Source organism: Indicator indicator, chromosome 12, assembly GCF_027791375.1.
Source record: "Indicator indicator isolate 239-I01 chromosome 12, UM_Iind_1.1, whole genome shotgun sequence".
Lineage (NCBI taxonomy): Eukaryota > Metazoa > Chordata > Aves > Piciformes > Indicatoridae > Indicator > Indicator indicator.
In genome coordinates, this window is record NC_072021.1 from 5050465 (window position 1) to 5066685 (window position 16221).

At 46.8% G+C, this 16221-nt stretch overlaps 1 protein-coding gene across 1 annotated transcript in view; it reads right to left on the bottom strand.

Annotated features, from left to right (window-relative positions):
• Positions 1–4270: 4270 nt before the first annotated feature.
• The window catches only part of ESRP1 (epithelial splicing regulatory protein 1), a 36793-nt gene continuing 24842 nt past the window's right edge, over positions 4271–16221 (bottom strand). The window contains exons 12-14 of the mRNA XM_054385330.1: positions 15333–15531; positions 13380–13548; positions 4271–4361 (exon numbers count right to left, since the gene is read on the bottom strand). Coding sequence (XP_054241305.1) covers positions 4271–4361; positions 13380–13548; positions 15333–15531 — 459 coding nt within the window. The remainder of the gene's footprint in view (positions 4362–13379; positions 13549–15332; positions 15532–16221) is intronic.

Sequence of the window (16221 nt, forward strand, 5' to 3'; positions counted from 1 at the left end):
TCTCTGTGCCCAGCAGTGGGATCATCTACACCAGTGCCATTTGATGGGTGCTTGGCCAGCCAGTCCCAAAAGATTACCAGGCTGGAGCAGGAGCAGCCTTCCCAGGCAGTCCAGGCTAGTGCTTAACTACCAAAGGTATCAAAAGGCTTACTCTGATGCTTCCCTAACTCCATTTCACTTATCTTGGTCCTATCCACAACAGAAAATTTATTCTACCTCTTCATAGCTGTATTTTTTTTTTTTTTAGGATCCTGTTCTACCTCTTCTCAGCCAAACTAAGCAACCCCAATGCCTTCAGCAGGTCTGTGGGAGCTGCATCCAGTTCTGGTATCCTCATCATAAGGACACAGACCTGTTGGAGCAAGTCCAGAGGAGGGCCACAGGGATGATCCAAGGGCTGGAGCACCTCTGCTGTGGGGAGAGGTTGAGGGAGCTGGGGGTGTTCAGCCTGGAGAAGAGAAGACTCCAGGGAGACCTTAGAGCTGCCTTCCAATACCTGAAGGGATCCTACAGGAAGGCTGCAGAAGGACTTCTCATAAGGGTGTCTAGAGACAGAACAAGGGAAATGGTTTGAAACTGAGGGAGAGTAGGAATAATTTCTTCATTATGAGGGTGGTGAGACTCTGGAACAGGCTGCCCAGAGAGGCTGTGGATGCCTCCCCCCCTGGGGGTGTTCAAGGCCAGGCTGGATGAGTCCTTGAGCAGCTCAGGATAGTTGAGAGGTGTCGCTGCCCATGGTGGGGGTTTGAGCAGATGATCTCTGAGGTCCCTTCCAACCTGAGCCATGTTATGATTCTATGAGGGCCTAGAGGAGTCAGAGAATGCACAGACTGCTAAAAGAGCATGTACAGAATCTGATTTTTTTTTTTTTAAGGAGTGATAGTCAGGAGTGAGTGTTAGGATCAAACTATAATCAGTCTCTCAAACTCTTGACCCTGCCCATCCCTCCCTCAAAGCAGCCAAGGTCCTGGGTCACACTACAGACCCCAATTCCTTCTCTGTGATATGAGATTGCTCAACACCAAGCAGGGTGGGTAGAGCAGGAAAAAGAAAACTGGTACCACAGGAGAGAGGTTAACTGCCTTTCCCATAACCAAAGCTTGTCATGGAAGCCATTCAGAGTTCAAATACCCACACCCATATGGATAGCAGACAAGAGAAGGAGCAGAGACAAAACATTTAATATCCCACACTTGTGTTTTTACAAAGCCACAGCATTTTCCCCCCTCAGAGAATCCATTTTACACTCCTAATTATTTCTGCACTGTATAAAATAAGCCTGTCTATGAAGTTTACAGAGGCTTCTTTTCACAGATTAGACAAATATGTACAAGAGAAGAAAAAATCTGAATAAAAACATCAAATTAGAGGTCTTAAAAGACTTTTCTTAAAGGAAAAAAAATGTAAACTGTGCAAAGGTGGGTTAAAAAAAATACTCTTTTGCTATTTCAAGGACTACAGAAAATCAGTTCAGGCTTAGCTATGTCTGTGTGAAGAGCAGCTTAATACTTCATCAAGAAGAAACCCTCAAGGACTTGTGTGATTTCAGCACCTGTGCTTTCAGTGAAAGGCTTAGTGAACTGAAAATGGTGCATTAAAGAGGAGTTAGAGGTCCATCTGCTGATTTCCAGACTTCTGATGGCTTTTCATGAGCAACTTGGTTTGAGCAGTGGTGAAACTGGGAACAAAATTAAAATCTCCATCTAGGCTTGCTGTATTGAGTGGAGGAATCTGCATGAGAGAGTTGTGCAGTGAACACCAGGAGAAAACCAAGTCTTAATTTCTCAGTTCCCCAAACACAACATTTTTTACTGAAGGATCAAATGCTTAACTTTCCACCTCACAGAGGATGGCAGTGGCAGTGGTTCACTAACAGCATAGGCCAGAATTTATTCACTCTTACACAAGCTTTTAGCCTTCAAGGCTCCAGCTCCAACATGGTAATGCCATGACTATCCCTCAGTGCCTCTTCTGCTCTTTCTGCCTTCCCATCTCTGAGCTGACAGCAAAGCTGTAAATTGGATTGGGTGAAAACAGACTGAGAGAAAAACCCCATGGGTTTATCCAGTTTGATCAGCTTCCCCAGCCTAGGTCACTGCTCACCAGAGACAGGCAGGGGGGATGGAGCCTAACATAGCAGAGTTTAAGCCAGGATGCAACTAAGCACCTACCTAGGGCCTCAGACTGTTAGTTACAGGGATGAGGAGGGGTTAGCTTCATGAACCCCAGCTCTGTCCCAGCTGGGGACTGAGTTGCTGGAGAGCAGCCAGGCAGAGAGGGACCTGGGGGTACTGGGTGACAGCTGCTAACATGAGCCAGCAGTGTGCCCAGGTGGCCAAGAGAGCCAATGGCATCCTGGCCTGGATCAGCAGTAGTGTGGCCAGCAGGAGCAGGGAAGTCATCCTGCCCTGTGCTCAGCTCTGGTCAGACCACACCTTGAGTACTGTGTCCAGGTCTGGGCTCCTCAATTCAAGAGAGATGTTGAGATGCTGGAATGTGTCCAGAGAAGGGCAAAGAAGCTGGGGAGGGGTCTGGAGCACAGCCCTGTGAGGAGAGGCTGAGGGAGCTGGGGGTGTTTAGCCTGGAGAAGAGGAGGCTCAGGGCAGACCTCATTGCTGTCTACAACTACCTGAAGGGAGGTTGTAGCCAGGTGGGGGTTGGTCTCTTCTCCCAGGCAACCAGCACCAGAACAAGAGGACACAGTCTCAAGCTGCACCAGGGGAAGTTTAGACTTGATCTTAGGAAGAAGTTCTTCCCAGAAAGAGATTGGCTAGTGGAATGGGTGGAGTGGACATCCCTGGAGGTCTTTAGGAAGAGCTTGGATGAGGCACTCAGTGCCATGGTCTGGTTGATTAGTTAGGGCTGGGTGATCAGTTGGACTTGATGATCTTGGAGGTCTCTTCCAACCTGGCTGATTCTGTGGAAAGTCAGCCCCTTGGCCAACTAGCTGAGATGATCACTTCATTTTTTTTTTTTTTTTTTTTTACATATGCTGTACTTCAGTCAGGAGGAGTCAGAGCAGATGACAGCAAGGTGAGCCTGCAGGTAAAGATTCTGCCTAGAAGTGGGTTATACCTTGGAGTAAATTGCCTTTGAAGAAGGATGAAAAAAAGGGAGAATATTTTTCAGACTGAAAGTTGAGGAAAGGAACAGAGGCAAGAATAGGGCATGAAAAAAATCTCATGATTTCTTTGTGTGCTTTGAAAAGAGTGGAGGTTACAGAAGCCTGTCACAAACATTCCTGTATCTTCCCTTGGCAGCACTGCACTTGCCAAAGCTCTGGCTGCAGCCATCCATACACTGCTTTTCAGGTCAGTTGCATGTTTCTGCACAAATCCTGAGTCACTTCCTGCTTGGACTGTTCCTATACAGGAGACCAAGTAAAAGAAGCTTGCAAGTCTGAAGCAGCCTGCTCAGGAAGCTCACAAGAGCAAAAGAGGAGCTGCCAGTTATGAAGACTGAGAGACCTGGGGCTTGAGAGAGAATCTTATTAGCATCTATAAATATGTGGGGGGTGGTGTCAGGATGGAGGTGATGGCCTCTTTTTGGTTGTGCCCAGTGATGGAACAATTAACATAAAGGGTTCAGCCTCAACATAGGGAGGAGCTTCTTTACAGTGAGGTTGACAGAGCACTGGAGCAGGCTGCCCAGCAAGGTTGTGGAGTCTCCTTCTCTGGAGACATTCAAAACCCACCTGGATGCATTCCTGTGTCACCTGTCCTATATGATCCTGCTCTGGCAGGGGGGTTGGATTAGAATATCTCTAGAAATCCCCTCCAACCCCTACCATTCTGTGATTCTGTTATACAAACACAGCCTGCTTCACTGCTGCAATTTTACACCAGCAGGAGGTTTAGAAATCAGATTCTATAGTTTCCTGAGAAAGTAATTTGTTCTGACTAGCCAACACTGGCTTAGTGAATTGCTAGGAGAGTAGCAGTACCTCTTCACTGTGCCCCTCAGAGAAAGCTGACCCTGAGGAACTTTCTGGAGGCTCTCAATACTGATACTAAAGCTTGAAGTAACATGCATTTGGAGCCCTAGAAAATACACAAAGTAGCAGCCTAGAACAAGACTGGAATAGTCCAAACCCTTCAAGTGATGGCTTTAGTAACCAAGGTCTTTTATGTTGCAGTGTGACATTCTGTCCATGGCAAAGAGTAGCCATGTTCCCGGGGCAACAAACAAAAAGTTGTGTGGAGTGTGGTCATCTGAAGCACCCCCAAACCCATCTCCTGGGGCTCATTGTCCTTACCTTCTCTAAGGAAGTCTAACTGCTGGGGCCTTTAAATGCAAATCCATTCTTTGGACACTGTCCTGGCCGGATGACTTGTGTGTATAATTCCATCCTCTGCTGCATACTACAAACACAAGTTAAGATAGAAGCAATCAGAAGCCAAACCAGTACAGAAGACAGCAAGCAGCTGACTGTACAGCCTCAACCTTTTGTGAAGCCCTGGACAGATATCAAAGTTTAGGCCACATAATTAGACATTTGTAATGCTCCCATCACCATACCATCAGGAGTAAGTCAACAACAGAAGCTATGCTGGGGTAATCAGCTGCCCTGAGCAGTGCAACTGATGGACACTCACAGCATCTTGTTGAAGAACCACAGGGTTGGAAGGGACCTTTAGAGATTGAGTCCAACCCCTCTGCCAGAGCAGGATCACCTAGAGGAGACCACACAGGAACACATGCAGGTGGGTCTTGAATGTCTCCAGAGAAGGAGACTCCACAACCTCTCTGGGCAGCCTGCTCCAGGGCTCCATTACCCTCACCGTAAAGAAGTGTCTCCTCATGTTGAGGTGGAACCTCCTGTGCTCCAGCTTGTGCCCATTGTTCCTTGTCTTATCACTGGGCACCACAGAAAAGAGACCATCACCTTCATCCTGACCCCCACCCCTCAGATATTGATAGACATTGATCAGATCCCCTCTCAGCCTTCTCTTCTCCAGACCACACAGCCTCAAGGCTCTCAGTCTTTTGTCATAGAAGAGGAATAATCCTCCAATCATCCTTGTAGCTCTCCATTGGACTCTTTTCAGTAGATCCCTGTCTCTCAAACTGGGGAGCCCAAAACAGTATTCCAGGTATGGCCTCACCAGGGCAGGTTAGAGGGGCAGGAGAACTTCCCTAGACCTGCTGGCCACACTTTTCTTGATGCATCCCAGGATGCCCTTGGCCCTCTTGGCCACAAGGGCACTTTGCTGTCCCCTGGAGAACTTGCTGTCCAAGTTCTGACTCCAAGGTCTTTCTCCATGGGGCTGCTTCCCAACAGGATGTCCCCAGTCTGTGCTGGTGCCAGGGGTTAATCCTCCCCAGGTGCAGGACTACACTTGTGCTGAGAAGGCTGCCTCTAGACTCTGGCACTCACCCCTGACTGGTCTCCAGAGGAGGTCTCTAGAGATCAAACACCCTGCTGTGCAGCCAGAGCCACACATGCTCTCAGCCTCTAAAGGAAAAATTAAATTCCCTATGAGGTATATCCCTGTAGGCCACTTACCCCAAAGTTGTAACACAGAGTTGCCTCTGGCTTCTCCTACAGATTATACAATTTTAAGATGAAAGTAAAAAACCAAGCCCCAAACAAACCCCTGCCAAACCCACAGCCCTGGCTCAAAGCCACTTTCATCTTTTCACTTTACCTCCTCAGCATGGCTCCAAGCACTCATCACTACTTCCAAGCTATTCCATAGACCTAGGAAAGCCTCCTCAATCCACACCTGAAATGTAGTTCCCAGACAGCCTCCACTTCTCCAAACTCATGGCTGTAAAAATACCCTGGGAAAGCTTCTGCTGGGGACCATCAATCTTTCCTTTGCTTCCTTACATCTGTTTAAATCCTAAGCTAAACCAATATTCATTTAGACTAAGCCTAGCCCAAAGGCCACTGTCCCAAGATGCCTTGTGGAAGAGTCCTGCCTCTCTACAAATCCTACAGTGCTGGCCTACACTCAGTCTTTGAACCCCACCAGGGATGGGGTTGAGGAGTCCACTCCTGCCCTGGGCAGCCTGTTCCAGGCCATGACAACCTTTCTGTGGGAGAAATTGTTCCTCATGTCCAACCTACACCATTCCCTGGGGCAGTTTGAGGCCATTTCCACTTGTTCCTTGGGTGAAGAGACCAACCCCTATCAGGCTCCTTTCAGACAAGCTGCAGAGCTCAATGTGGTCTCCCCTCAGCCTCCTTTTCTCCAGGCTGAACAACCCCAGTTCCCTCACTGCTCCTCACAAGACATGCCCCTAAAGTATTAGGCAGAAATCTTCAGCATCCCTCTCTCTCCTGACTGATTGCCTAAGACTTTGCTTACCAGACATCAATATCCAGAAGGAAGCTGTGGTTTAATAAGAAGTGCCTGTGAGCTGGGAGCAGCCAGCACACACAACCAAGCAGGTTTTCAGATCTCTGCCAAGCATCCTGCAAGTCAGCCAGGAGAGTGACAAACACAGCCAGCACAGTTTGCACAGTGGAGCAGCTAGGTGCAGAGACACCACCTACAGGGTTCAGCTCCCCCTCTGCAGATTTTTCTGTCCCTGCTTATCCTATGACTTTGTCCTCCGGAGTCATAGAATGGCTTAGGTTGAAAGGGAGCTTAAAGATCATCTCCTCCTGAAAAAGCTGTTTAAGTGTTAACTGTTTTACACCCTGAACAAGAGAGATTGAAGATATCCTTTCAGCAGACTACTCATTGACAGCTTCTATTAATGACAGGGCTGTGAGCCAGGCCCTGCATTGCAGGTTTGTCTTGCTACATATTCCTCACAGATTGCACCGGGTTGGGAGGGACCCTCAAAGAGCATCTTGGCCAACCCCCTGCACTCAGCAGGGAAACCCCCAACTACAGCAGGCTGCACAGGGCCATATCCACGACCTTGAATGTCTCCAGGGATGGAGCCTCAACCACCTCCCTGGGCAGCCTGTTCAGTATTTCACCACTCTCACTGTGCAGAACTTCCTCCTGATGTCCAACCTAAATCTGCCCTGCTCCAGTTTCAAACCCTTGCCCCTTGTCCCATCACTCCAAGCCCTTCTGAACAGTCCCTCCACAGCCTTCCTACTCACCAAAAGTCCTGGGAGAGGAAGGAGACAGGAGGGGGCAGGGAAGAACAACTTGTCAGCCTCATCCACTAGTGTTTCAAGATTCAAGTAGCCCTCCCTTTTGCTAGTTTCAAGGAAGCCCAGCAGACTGGATAGGTAATGAAGAGGCCCAGATTCTGCCACTTGATAGAAACAATGTGGCCTCCATTTGCTGGCCAAACTGAAGGCCACCAGTAGGCTTTTATGCTCAGTGAGCACATCCACGGCAGATGTGATCTCATACAATCCAAGCTGACACTTAAAAAAAATGAAAGTGCTGCAGTCTCATTTGTGGTCCAGAGTGGTGCTATGATGCTATGAGCACAACTAAGCTGATGAAGAGGTTTTGTCTCTGGCTGCTGCTGTTCCCCATCTGTGACATCTCCCTGGCTAAATACACACATGGTTGTTCCCTAACCCAGTTCTGTCAAGTGATGCTGGCTAGAGCCAGAGCCAGACACACAAAGCTGCTAGCAGCAGCTCTGAATGGTATCATTCCTAATTCAGCCCACTTGTTTCTAGTTTGGTCAGTTTAAACCCCTTGTAACTTAACTGTGTCACAACATGGATCTGAGCAATGAAAAAATTAGCCAAAAAAAAGCTTTACTTGTTCTCCACAGTGGTCATTGTGAAGGATTCAAGGCATCACAAAGCAAGTGAGGCTTTTTTTTCCTAACCCTGGTAGTTTTTACAGACACACACTTGGTCAGCACACATACATGGTATCAAAGCTGTATGTTGCACATGTACATAATATAAATGCTTTTACAAGTTGATTGTGTAATGAGAAAGAAAAATACCTAATTATATGACAGGAAGAGGCAGCAGCAGACAAATAAGGGCAGATTTAGGTTGGACATCAGGAGGAAGTTCTGCACAGTGAGAGTGGTGAAATACTGAACAGGCTGCCCAGGGATGTGGTTGAGGCCCCTGGAGACATTCAAGATCAGACTGGATGTGGCCCTGGGTAGCCTGCTCTAGTTGGAGGTGTCCCTGCTGAGCGCAGGGGGTTGGACAAGATCACAGGATGTTAAGGGTTGGAAAGGACTTCTGGACATCTTCCAGTCCAACCCCCCTGCCAGAGCAGGACCAGAGAATCCAGCACAGGTCACACAGGAACACATCCAGATGGGGCTGGAAAGCCTTCAGAGAAGGAGACTCCACAACCTCTCTGGGCAGGCTGCTCCAGTGCTCCATGACCCTTACAGTAAAGAAGTTCTTCCTCATGTTGAGGTGGAACCTCCTGTGCTGGAGTTTCTATCCATTGCTCCTGTCCTATCCCAGGGCACAAGTGAGCAGAGGCTGTCCCTGTCCCTTCCTTCCTGACCCCCAGCCCTGAGATACTTATAGACATTGATCAGATCCCCTCTCAGTCTTCTCTCCAGACTAAAAAGCCCCAGCACTCTCAGCCTTTCCTCAGTGAGGGTCCCTTCCACCCCCATGCAAGCTGTGACTCTAAGTAAGGACACTATCAAGCCCCCCTGTATGTCCTTGTGCAGCACACATCAGAATCCTGCCTTTAACACAAAGAGACCTTGGAATTCAGATATCTCCACACACTGGAACATACTGACACAACCCAGTGCCTAAGTCTGGGGTGTCTCTATCAGGTCAGCACTGCTGAGTACAACTACAGACACTGTAAGAGACCTGTGCTCACAAGTGGGACCTGTACCTCTCAAGTACTGCTCCAAAGACTTAACAGGGCTCACCTACTCTGGTTCAATAGCACAGGAATTCACCACAGGACACAGCAGAACACCACTCCTCCAGCTATTCTGAGTTCAAGGACTTCCTGAGCCAGATGTGGTTTCTGTGTATTCACTAACTTACAATGAATTTCCTGACTTTAATTTATCCAGTTTGACTGAACCCACATCACTTTCAGCTTTCACAATCACTTTTTGGCTACAAGTCACACCAGTGTGTCACCCACTGAATAAAAAGCTTTCTACTAGAATATTCAAAATATTCAGATTCACAGATTGCATTGGGTTGGAAGGGAGCCTCAAAGGGCATCTTGTCCAACTCCATTTCAGTCAGCAGGGACACCTCCAACTACAGCAGGCTTCACAGGGCCACATCCAGTCTGATCCTGAATGTCTCCAGGGATGGGACCTCAACCACCTCCCTGGGCAGCCTGTTCAGTATTTCACCACTCTCACTGTGCAGAACTTCCTCCTGATGTCCAACCTAAATCTGCCCTGCTCCAGTTTCAAACCATTGTCCCTTGTCCTATCACTCCAAGCCCTTCCAAGTCCCTCCCCAGCCTTCCTGTAGGTCCCCTTCAGATATTGAAATATAGCTCTAAGGTCTCCCCAGGGTCTTCTCTTCTCCAGGCTGAACAGCCTCAATTCTTTCAAGCCTGTCTTCACAGGAGAGGTGCTCCAGCCCTCTGTTCCTGTTGGTGGCCCTCCTCTGGACATGCTTCAGCAGCTCCATGTCTCTCCTGTGTTAGGGTCCCCAGAGCTGCAACCAGCACTGTAGGTGAGGTCTCAGCAGAGCAGAGTGGCAGAATCACTTCTTAACCCCCTGGCCAGGCTGCTTCTGATGCAGCCCAGGATGCCATCTGTTGAAAACCAAAGTTTAGGTGTGTTCCTACAATTATGGACCGAGTTTTGAAGTTTGAAAAGGCACTGCTTAAAAGTGATCAGAATGGCAATGGAAAGGAATTAACACAGTAAGATCTAACTTTGTTCTAAACCTACATATCCTGCAGCAGTTTGGGTATGGTAAAAGCTTCTATAGAAGACATTAGCAAGAGCTATTTGTTCCTTTCAATGTACCCACCCGGTGCAGCTAGCACAGCTATCTACCCAGGATTAGATAAGGAAAGAAACTCCTCCCTCCCATGAATCCTATTGTCCTTTTCTCAAAAGCCCGGGACTAGGCAGAGCCTGAGACCACTGATTTGCTGTCAGAACATGTTGCCAGATAATTACAAGCTGAACAAAGATATCAAAGACTGACAGATCCTGAATAACTTGTTCTCCCCCTTTTTGTTAGTTCACTGAAGCTATTCTAATAGCATAGAAGGCATCCACTTCTTTACATCATCGAAGTTCATCACCAAAGCTTTAAGAGCATTAAGAAGAGTTTAAGTTTCAGAAATTTCACAAAATCACAGAATGTTAAGGGATGGAAGGCACTTCCAGAGACCATCAGGCCAACACCCCCTGCAAAGCAGAACTACTTAGGGCAGGTCACACAGCAACAAGTCCAGACAGGTTTTGAAGATATCTAGAGGAGACTCCACAACCTCTCTGAGCAGCCTGCTCCAGGGCTCCAGAACCCTCACAGTAAAGAAGTTTCTCCTCATGCTGAGGTAGAATTTCCTGTGGTTGAGTTTATACCCCTCATCCTGTCACTGGGTATCACTGAAAAGAGCCTGGCTATATCTTCCTGACAGCCACCCTTCAGATACCTGTAGACATTGATCAGGTCCCCTCTCAGCCTTCTCTTCTCCAGACTGAACAGCCCCAGGGCTCTCAGCATCTCCTTCTAAGACAGATGCTCCAGTCCATTAACCATCCTCATAGCTCTCTGTTGAGCTCTCTCCAGCAGTTCCCTGGCCTTCTTGAACTGGTGACCCCAGAGCTGGACAGAATACTCCAGATGTTGTCTAACTAGGGCTGAGTAGAGGGGAAAGAGAACCTTCTTCAACCTGCTTGGACACTTCTTTCTGATAGATACTGAAGATCAAAGTAATTTTCCCCATGGTGGTGGGCAGGGAAAATGGAATTGGCTATTATAAAGCAACTTGACCTGGTGTGGTCAAGTGGTAGAACTTTAGCAGCAGGTCAAAGAACCTTTTCTTGTTTCCCTAAGCATTCACTAGTTACATTTATGAAGCTTTGTCTGACCATAGCCACCAGCTCTGTATTGCTTTTCCATGCATTTAAATGCACCATTTAGTACAGAGAATATTCCACTCTTTCCTGCTCCACAGGCTTGGCATTTTTTGGAATGAAATGTCAGAATTAGAAAAAACTCCACTTAAGAGAGTTCTGATTAATACCTAAAAGGGACCCAATTAGTTCCTTTACAAGAACCCAATTACTTATTGCATCCTTTACAAGGCACAGGAACTTGCCTGAAAAGCAACAAAGCTTAAACAAGCATACAAAAAAAAAAAAAACACAAAAACTACAACCAACAACCCCCCCCACACACACACAACCCACCCCCCCCCCAAACAAACCCAGCATATCAGGAACCAAGAATCACTGCTCCCCTGAGTATACACAATTTGCCTGGAGATCAAGCATCTACTCTGGGTAGAAAAGCAGAATCTCACAACATACAGAAAAGCTAAGCTGACTCTAGGAATTTTATCTGCTTTTTCTAAAAGAGAGGCACATACAGAATCACAGAATTGTCAAGGTTGGAAGGGACCTCAAGGATCATCCAAGTTCCAACCCCTCTGCCATGGCCAGGGACACCTCACACTACAGCAGGTTGCTCACAGCCACATCCAGCCTGGCTGCAAAAACCTCCAGGCATGAGGCTTCCACCACCTCCCTGGGCAACCTGTGCCAGTGTCTCACCACCCTCATGGGGAAGAATTTCTTCCTAACATCCAATCTGAATCTCCCCATTTCTAGTTTTGCTCCATTCCCCCCAGTCCTATCACTCCCTGACACCCTCCAAAGTCCCTCCCCAGCTTTCTTGTGGCCTTCCAGTATCTGAAGGGGCTACAAGAAGGTCTCCTGGGAACCTTCTCTCCAGACTGAACAACCCCAACTCTCTCAGTCTGTCTCCATAGCAGAACAGTTTCAGCCCTCTGCTCATCCTCATGGCCCCTCTCTGGACACCTTCCAGCACCTCCAGATCTTACCTGTAAGAACAGGGGCTCCAGGACTGGATGCAGTACTCCAGGTGGGCTCTAGTTCTGGAGCCCCTGTTGTCACTGGCACAGAAGCTATACGGGAATGGTTTCCTAAGAGTAGTATAAATCTATTAGCTAGACAAGAACAAAAAGGGTATTTGGGGATCTGGAGCAGTCTGTAACCAGTATATATGCCCACAGTCCAAGCAGCCACTATTAGGAATCACAGGGAATCCTGTTCAGTGAGATGTCTGCAGTGGTCAATCTATTAATACTCAAAGACCCAAACCACGTCAAAGTCACTTCAAACTATCCTGGCACTGTGTTCTCATGACATACAGAACTATTATTGAGAAACTTGCTTCATATTGCCAATACAAGTTGATCATTTTATTTGTCTTGACCATACATTAAAGTAGCTGAGGTTAGTAACATTATTATAACCATGAGACAGACATTGAAGCATTATAGAAATTAACTCATGAGTGCAGAAAACATTTTAATTAAAAAAAAAGAAACAACCCCCAAAACCAAACCAACCAGCCATAAAAAAAACAAACCCAAACCAGGCAGCTTGCAGACAAACAATGTACACAAAAGTATAAAGCAATAAGAAAACCCTTTGTCATCTTACAGGTGTTAAAGAGTCCATATTGCTCAACAGCTTCATAAGCAGCTACTTGGACCCTTCTCCAGAGATAAAAAGCACTGGGCAGGATCCAATAGAAGACTTCAATTATTTAGCAGGTTTCCTGACAGAGGAGGAATGTTTTATGGCTTACATGGGAATCAAGGCCTCATGACAGCAGAACACAAGTAGCATTAAGAGATTTTGTTCTGGAGAAGATATCTAATCTATCCAGAGAGCCAAAAGCCTGTCACAAGAGGTGTTTGAGGTCAGAAGGAATTATATACCTCTGTGCTTTATATAAGGATTCAATACATACACTTCAAGGCAGTACTTTTATGAAGAGGTAAACACTTTTCATCATAAAGGTAAAAAAGTTACTTTAATACAACACAAGCAAAGAGGCAGAACTTCAGAACTTCTTAGGGCAGACTCTAAGCCGCCCATTTTAAAGTGGACTTCTCTATGGACCTGGGAAGGAGCACTGCACACACCAATTGCCAACTGAGGGCAAACAGTGCAAGCTGACAAGTTTAAGAGGCATGTTGGGTGAAAAAAGTCCCAAACCCCCAAACAAACAAAACCACCCCACTGCAACTGTGTGACTTGGTTAAAAAAACAGGAAAAAATAAATCATCACTACCTGAATTAGTCTAAAACTTGGGGCAATCCCTAAATAACCTGAAATTGTTTCCCTGAACAAGATAGTGAAACGAGCTGTTCTTGCTAGCACAAGCCTTGAGCATGGCAGACAATGTTCTTTTGGGAGCTTTATGCATTTGCTGTAAAAAAAAAAAAAAAAAGGGACTTCTTTGTTCCTGCTTGCTTCTCTTCTGCTTTACCTGGGGTAGTAAGCTGTGTAGTTCATGAAGAGCTGAGCCCCAGCAGGGTAGTAGGGTGTGGAAGGCTGGAGTGCTCGTGGGTTCAGTAGCATGGATGGCTGGTACAGAGCAGCTTCTGTTGGCACAACTGCAGCAGGAGCTGGAAAGGAGTAGGAAGGGGGTGAAAGGCCTAAAGGAAACAAAGGGAAAACTGATTAGGAGCTTCGGAATTCCAGCATATCATCATTAGCTGATCAGCTCTACAGTAAGTAAAAAAACCTTCACAAGATTCTTGTTTTCTTAGAAAAGAGATTTGAGTCACCAACATGAGCTTGACTCCAAGTTTTGTGCCTAGCCCCCAGCCCAAAGTGAGCTCAATCACATACAAAAAGCTACCTCTTGCTCTGGGAAAAGGGTCTCTGAAGTAGTGGCCAGGTTTAGGTTGGTGTTTTTTTTTTTTGTATAGGCTCAGATTTTAATGAAGTCTCCAATCAAGAAGCAGGAGAGTTCACTGTAAGAGGAAAATTCTATGCTAAGACCTGCCTAATGTTCCCCAGAGCACAAGACACCTTTCCATCCTGATACTACCTTCAGTTAGCCAACAGCAGAGTGAGAGATGTCAGAGCCTTGCAGCTCCAAGTGTTTATAACAAGTTTTAAAAACACCAGAAGTGTACTTTGTGGTGTTTCAAGGAGATGTGAGGCCCTAAATGAATGCTCACTGATAACAAGTCTCACTCCTCCCTTGCCACTTCTGCTTTGCTTCCTTCTTCCCCTCTCCAGAGCCACAGAAAGTGAACATTTACAAGCTTTAAGTAACTGAGCAGCAAAAAGAGGCTTAAAGTGACAGCATCTCACTGCATTGTGGAATGGGGCAGGGACAGAGCTGAAGGGGCTCATCTAAGGAACACATCACTAGCATTTGTAGTTGGAAATGGGAAAAACTGACATCTGAGCTCTTAAAGTCTGAGGCTCTGCCCATGAGTGTGTTTGAAGAGCTCTCAGGAGAAGCTTCAAACCCATCTGGAACAGGTGTCACACAGGACTAGGTATTGCAGATCCCTACTCAGGATACTTGCATTGAAACAAAAACCTGGTTACCTGGAAAACTTCTCTCCTAAGGAGATAAACACTCATAAGGAACCACTCCCAGGAAATTTGCTGCTCTACTGGTAGCTCTAACTAGAATTTAGAGGATACTTAAAGCCACCAACAAGCATACACTTGCATAGACAGAGAAAGCTCCCACTTGACTACTTTGGCATTTATTATCCTGGAAGCAAAGCATTATTTTTCCCATAGGCTCAGATTTATATTGCACATCTGCTTAGGGAGTTAGCCCTTCTGCTCCCAAAGCATTTCCCAGGTCCCTGTTCATCCTAGAAGCTCTGAGGAGCATATTACATGAAAGTTTCTGCAATTGAGGCCAAAGTTATGTGTGTTTTACTCCCACACAAGCAACCTCAATTCTGTAGGGACAACAAAAAGCAGAGGAAGAGTTCAGCCAGTAGTGGCTCAACAGGCAGAACATTTGTGGTTAAGCCCCGTTGCCAGTGGGACCATAGATTAAAGTTTGGGAATTGAAAGGAGAAGGGCTTTTACTTGACATGTTCACCACAAAGAAAAATGTAAATACAAACCAGTTGAAATGGGAAACAGCTCTTTAAGGTCTAGGCAGGGCTTACAAATTACTTTTCAGAGTCATGGCTCACCCTGGCCAACCTAAGCTTCCGGGAGAAGGGAAATTTTGCCACTGGAAAAGCAAGAGCAATTTACAAGCAGTTCTTCAGTCATGGTAATTGACAACCAAAGGGAAAAATAATGATGGCTGCAAGCCACTGATGACTTCAGATGAGAAGACCTCCTTTTAACACACCCATCTGCCACTCCTTTCCAAGCAGCAGAGACAACAAAGCAGCTCCAACACCTACCCACAGGCAGCGCAGAGGCTTGGCAAGAGCCATGCAAAACTTACATGGTAACTTACATGGTGGTGGGGACAAGCCATTGCGATTTAAAGTGCCCCCCATTAACACAAAGTTCATCTCCTCAGTAGAACACTGAAAGACTTCAACATATCTGTCCTTCATAGTCTTCTTATGACACTTCTGTGCAGCCAGGAAAGCTCGATCTGCAGATTTCATCTGAATAAAAGCATCTCCCGATGGACGTCCCTACAAAGAAGGCAGACCACAAGAAATCATACAATCATAGAAATGTCAGGGTTGGAAGGTACCTCAAGGATCATCCAGTTCCAACCCCGCTGCCATGGGCAGGGACACCTCACACTACAGCAGGTTGCTCACAGCCACATCCAGCCTGGCTGCAAAAAACTCCAGGGATGAGGTTTCCACCACCTCCCTGGGCAACCTGTGCCAGTCTCTCACCACCTTCATGGGGAAGAATTTCTTCCTAAAATCCAATCTGAAGCTCCCCATTTCTAGTTTTGCTCCATTCCCCCCAGTCCTATCACTCCCTGACACCCTCAAAAGTCCCTCCCCAGCTTTCCTGTAGCCCCCTTCAGATACTGGAAGGCCACAAGAAGGTGTCCCCAGAGCCTTCTCTTCTCCAGACTGAACAACCCCAACTCTCAGACTATCCTGAAATGGCTCTGGGGCTCCTAGGAAGCAGCAGCATAGCAATGAATTGTGCTGTTAAAAGCCATAAATAGATTCAGCTCCAACATTAAGTACAGTCAGTCAAGCCAAGCACCCATCAGCATGTTGAAAGGAGCCTACAGGAAGGCTGCAGAGGGACTTGTCATAAGAGTGTCTAGCAACAGGACTAGGGCCAATGGTTTGAAGCTGAGGGAGAACAGGGTTAGACTGGAGCTTAGGAAGAAGTTCTCCAGCACAAGGGTGGTG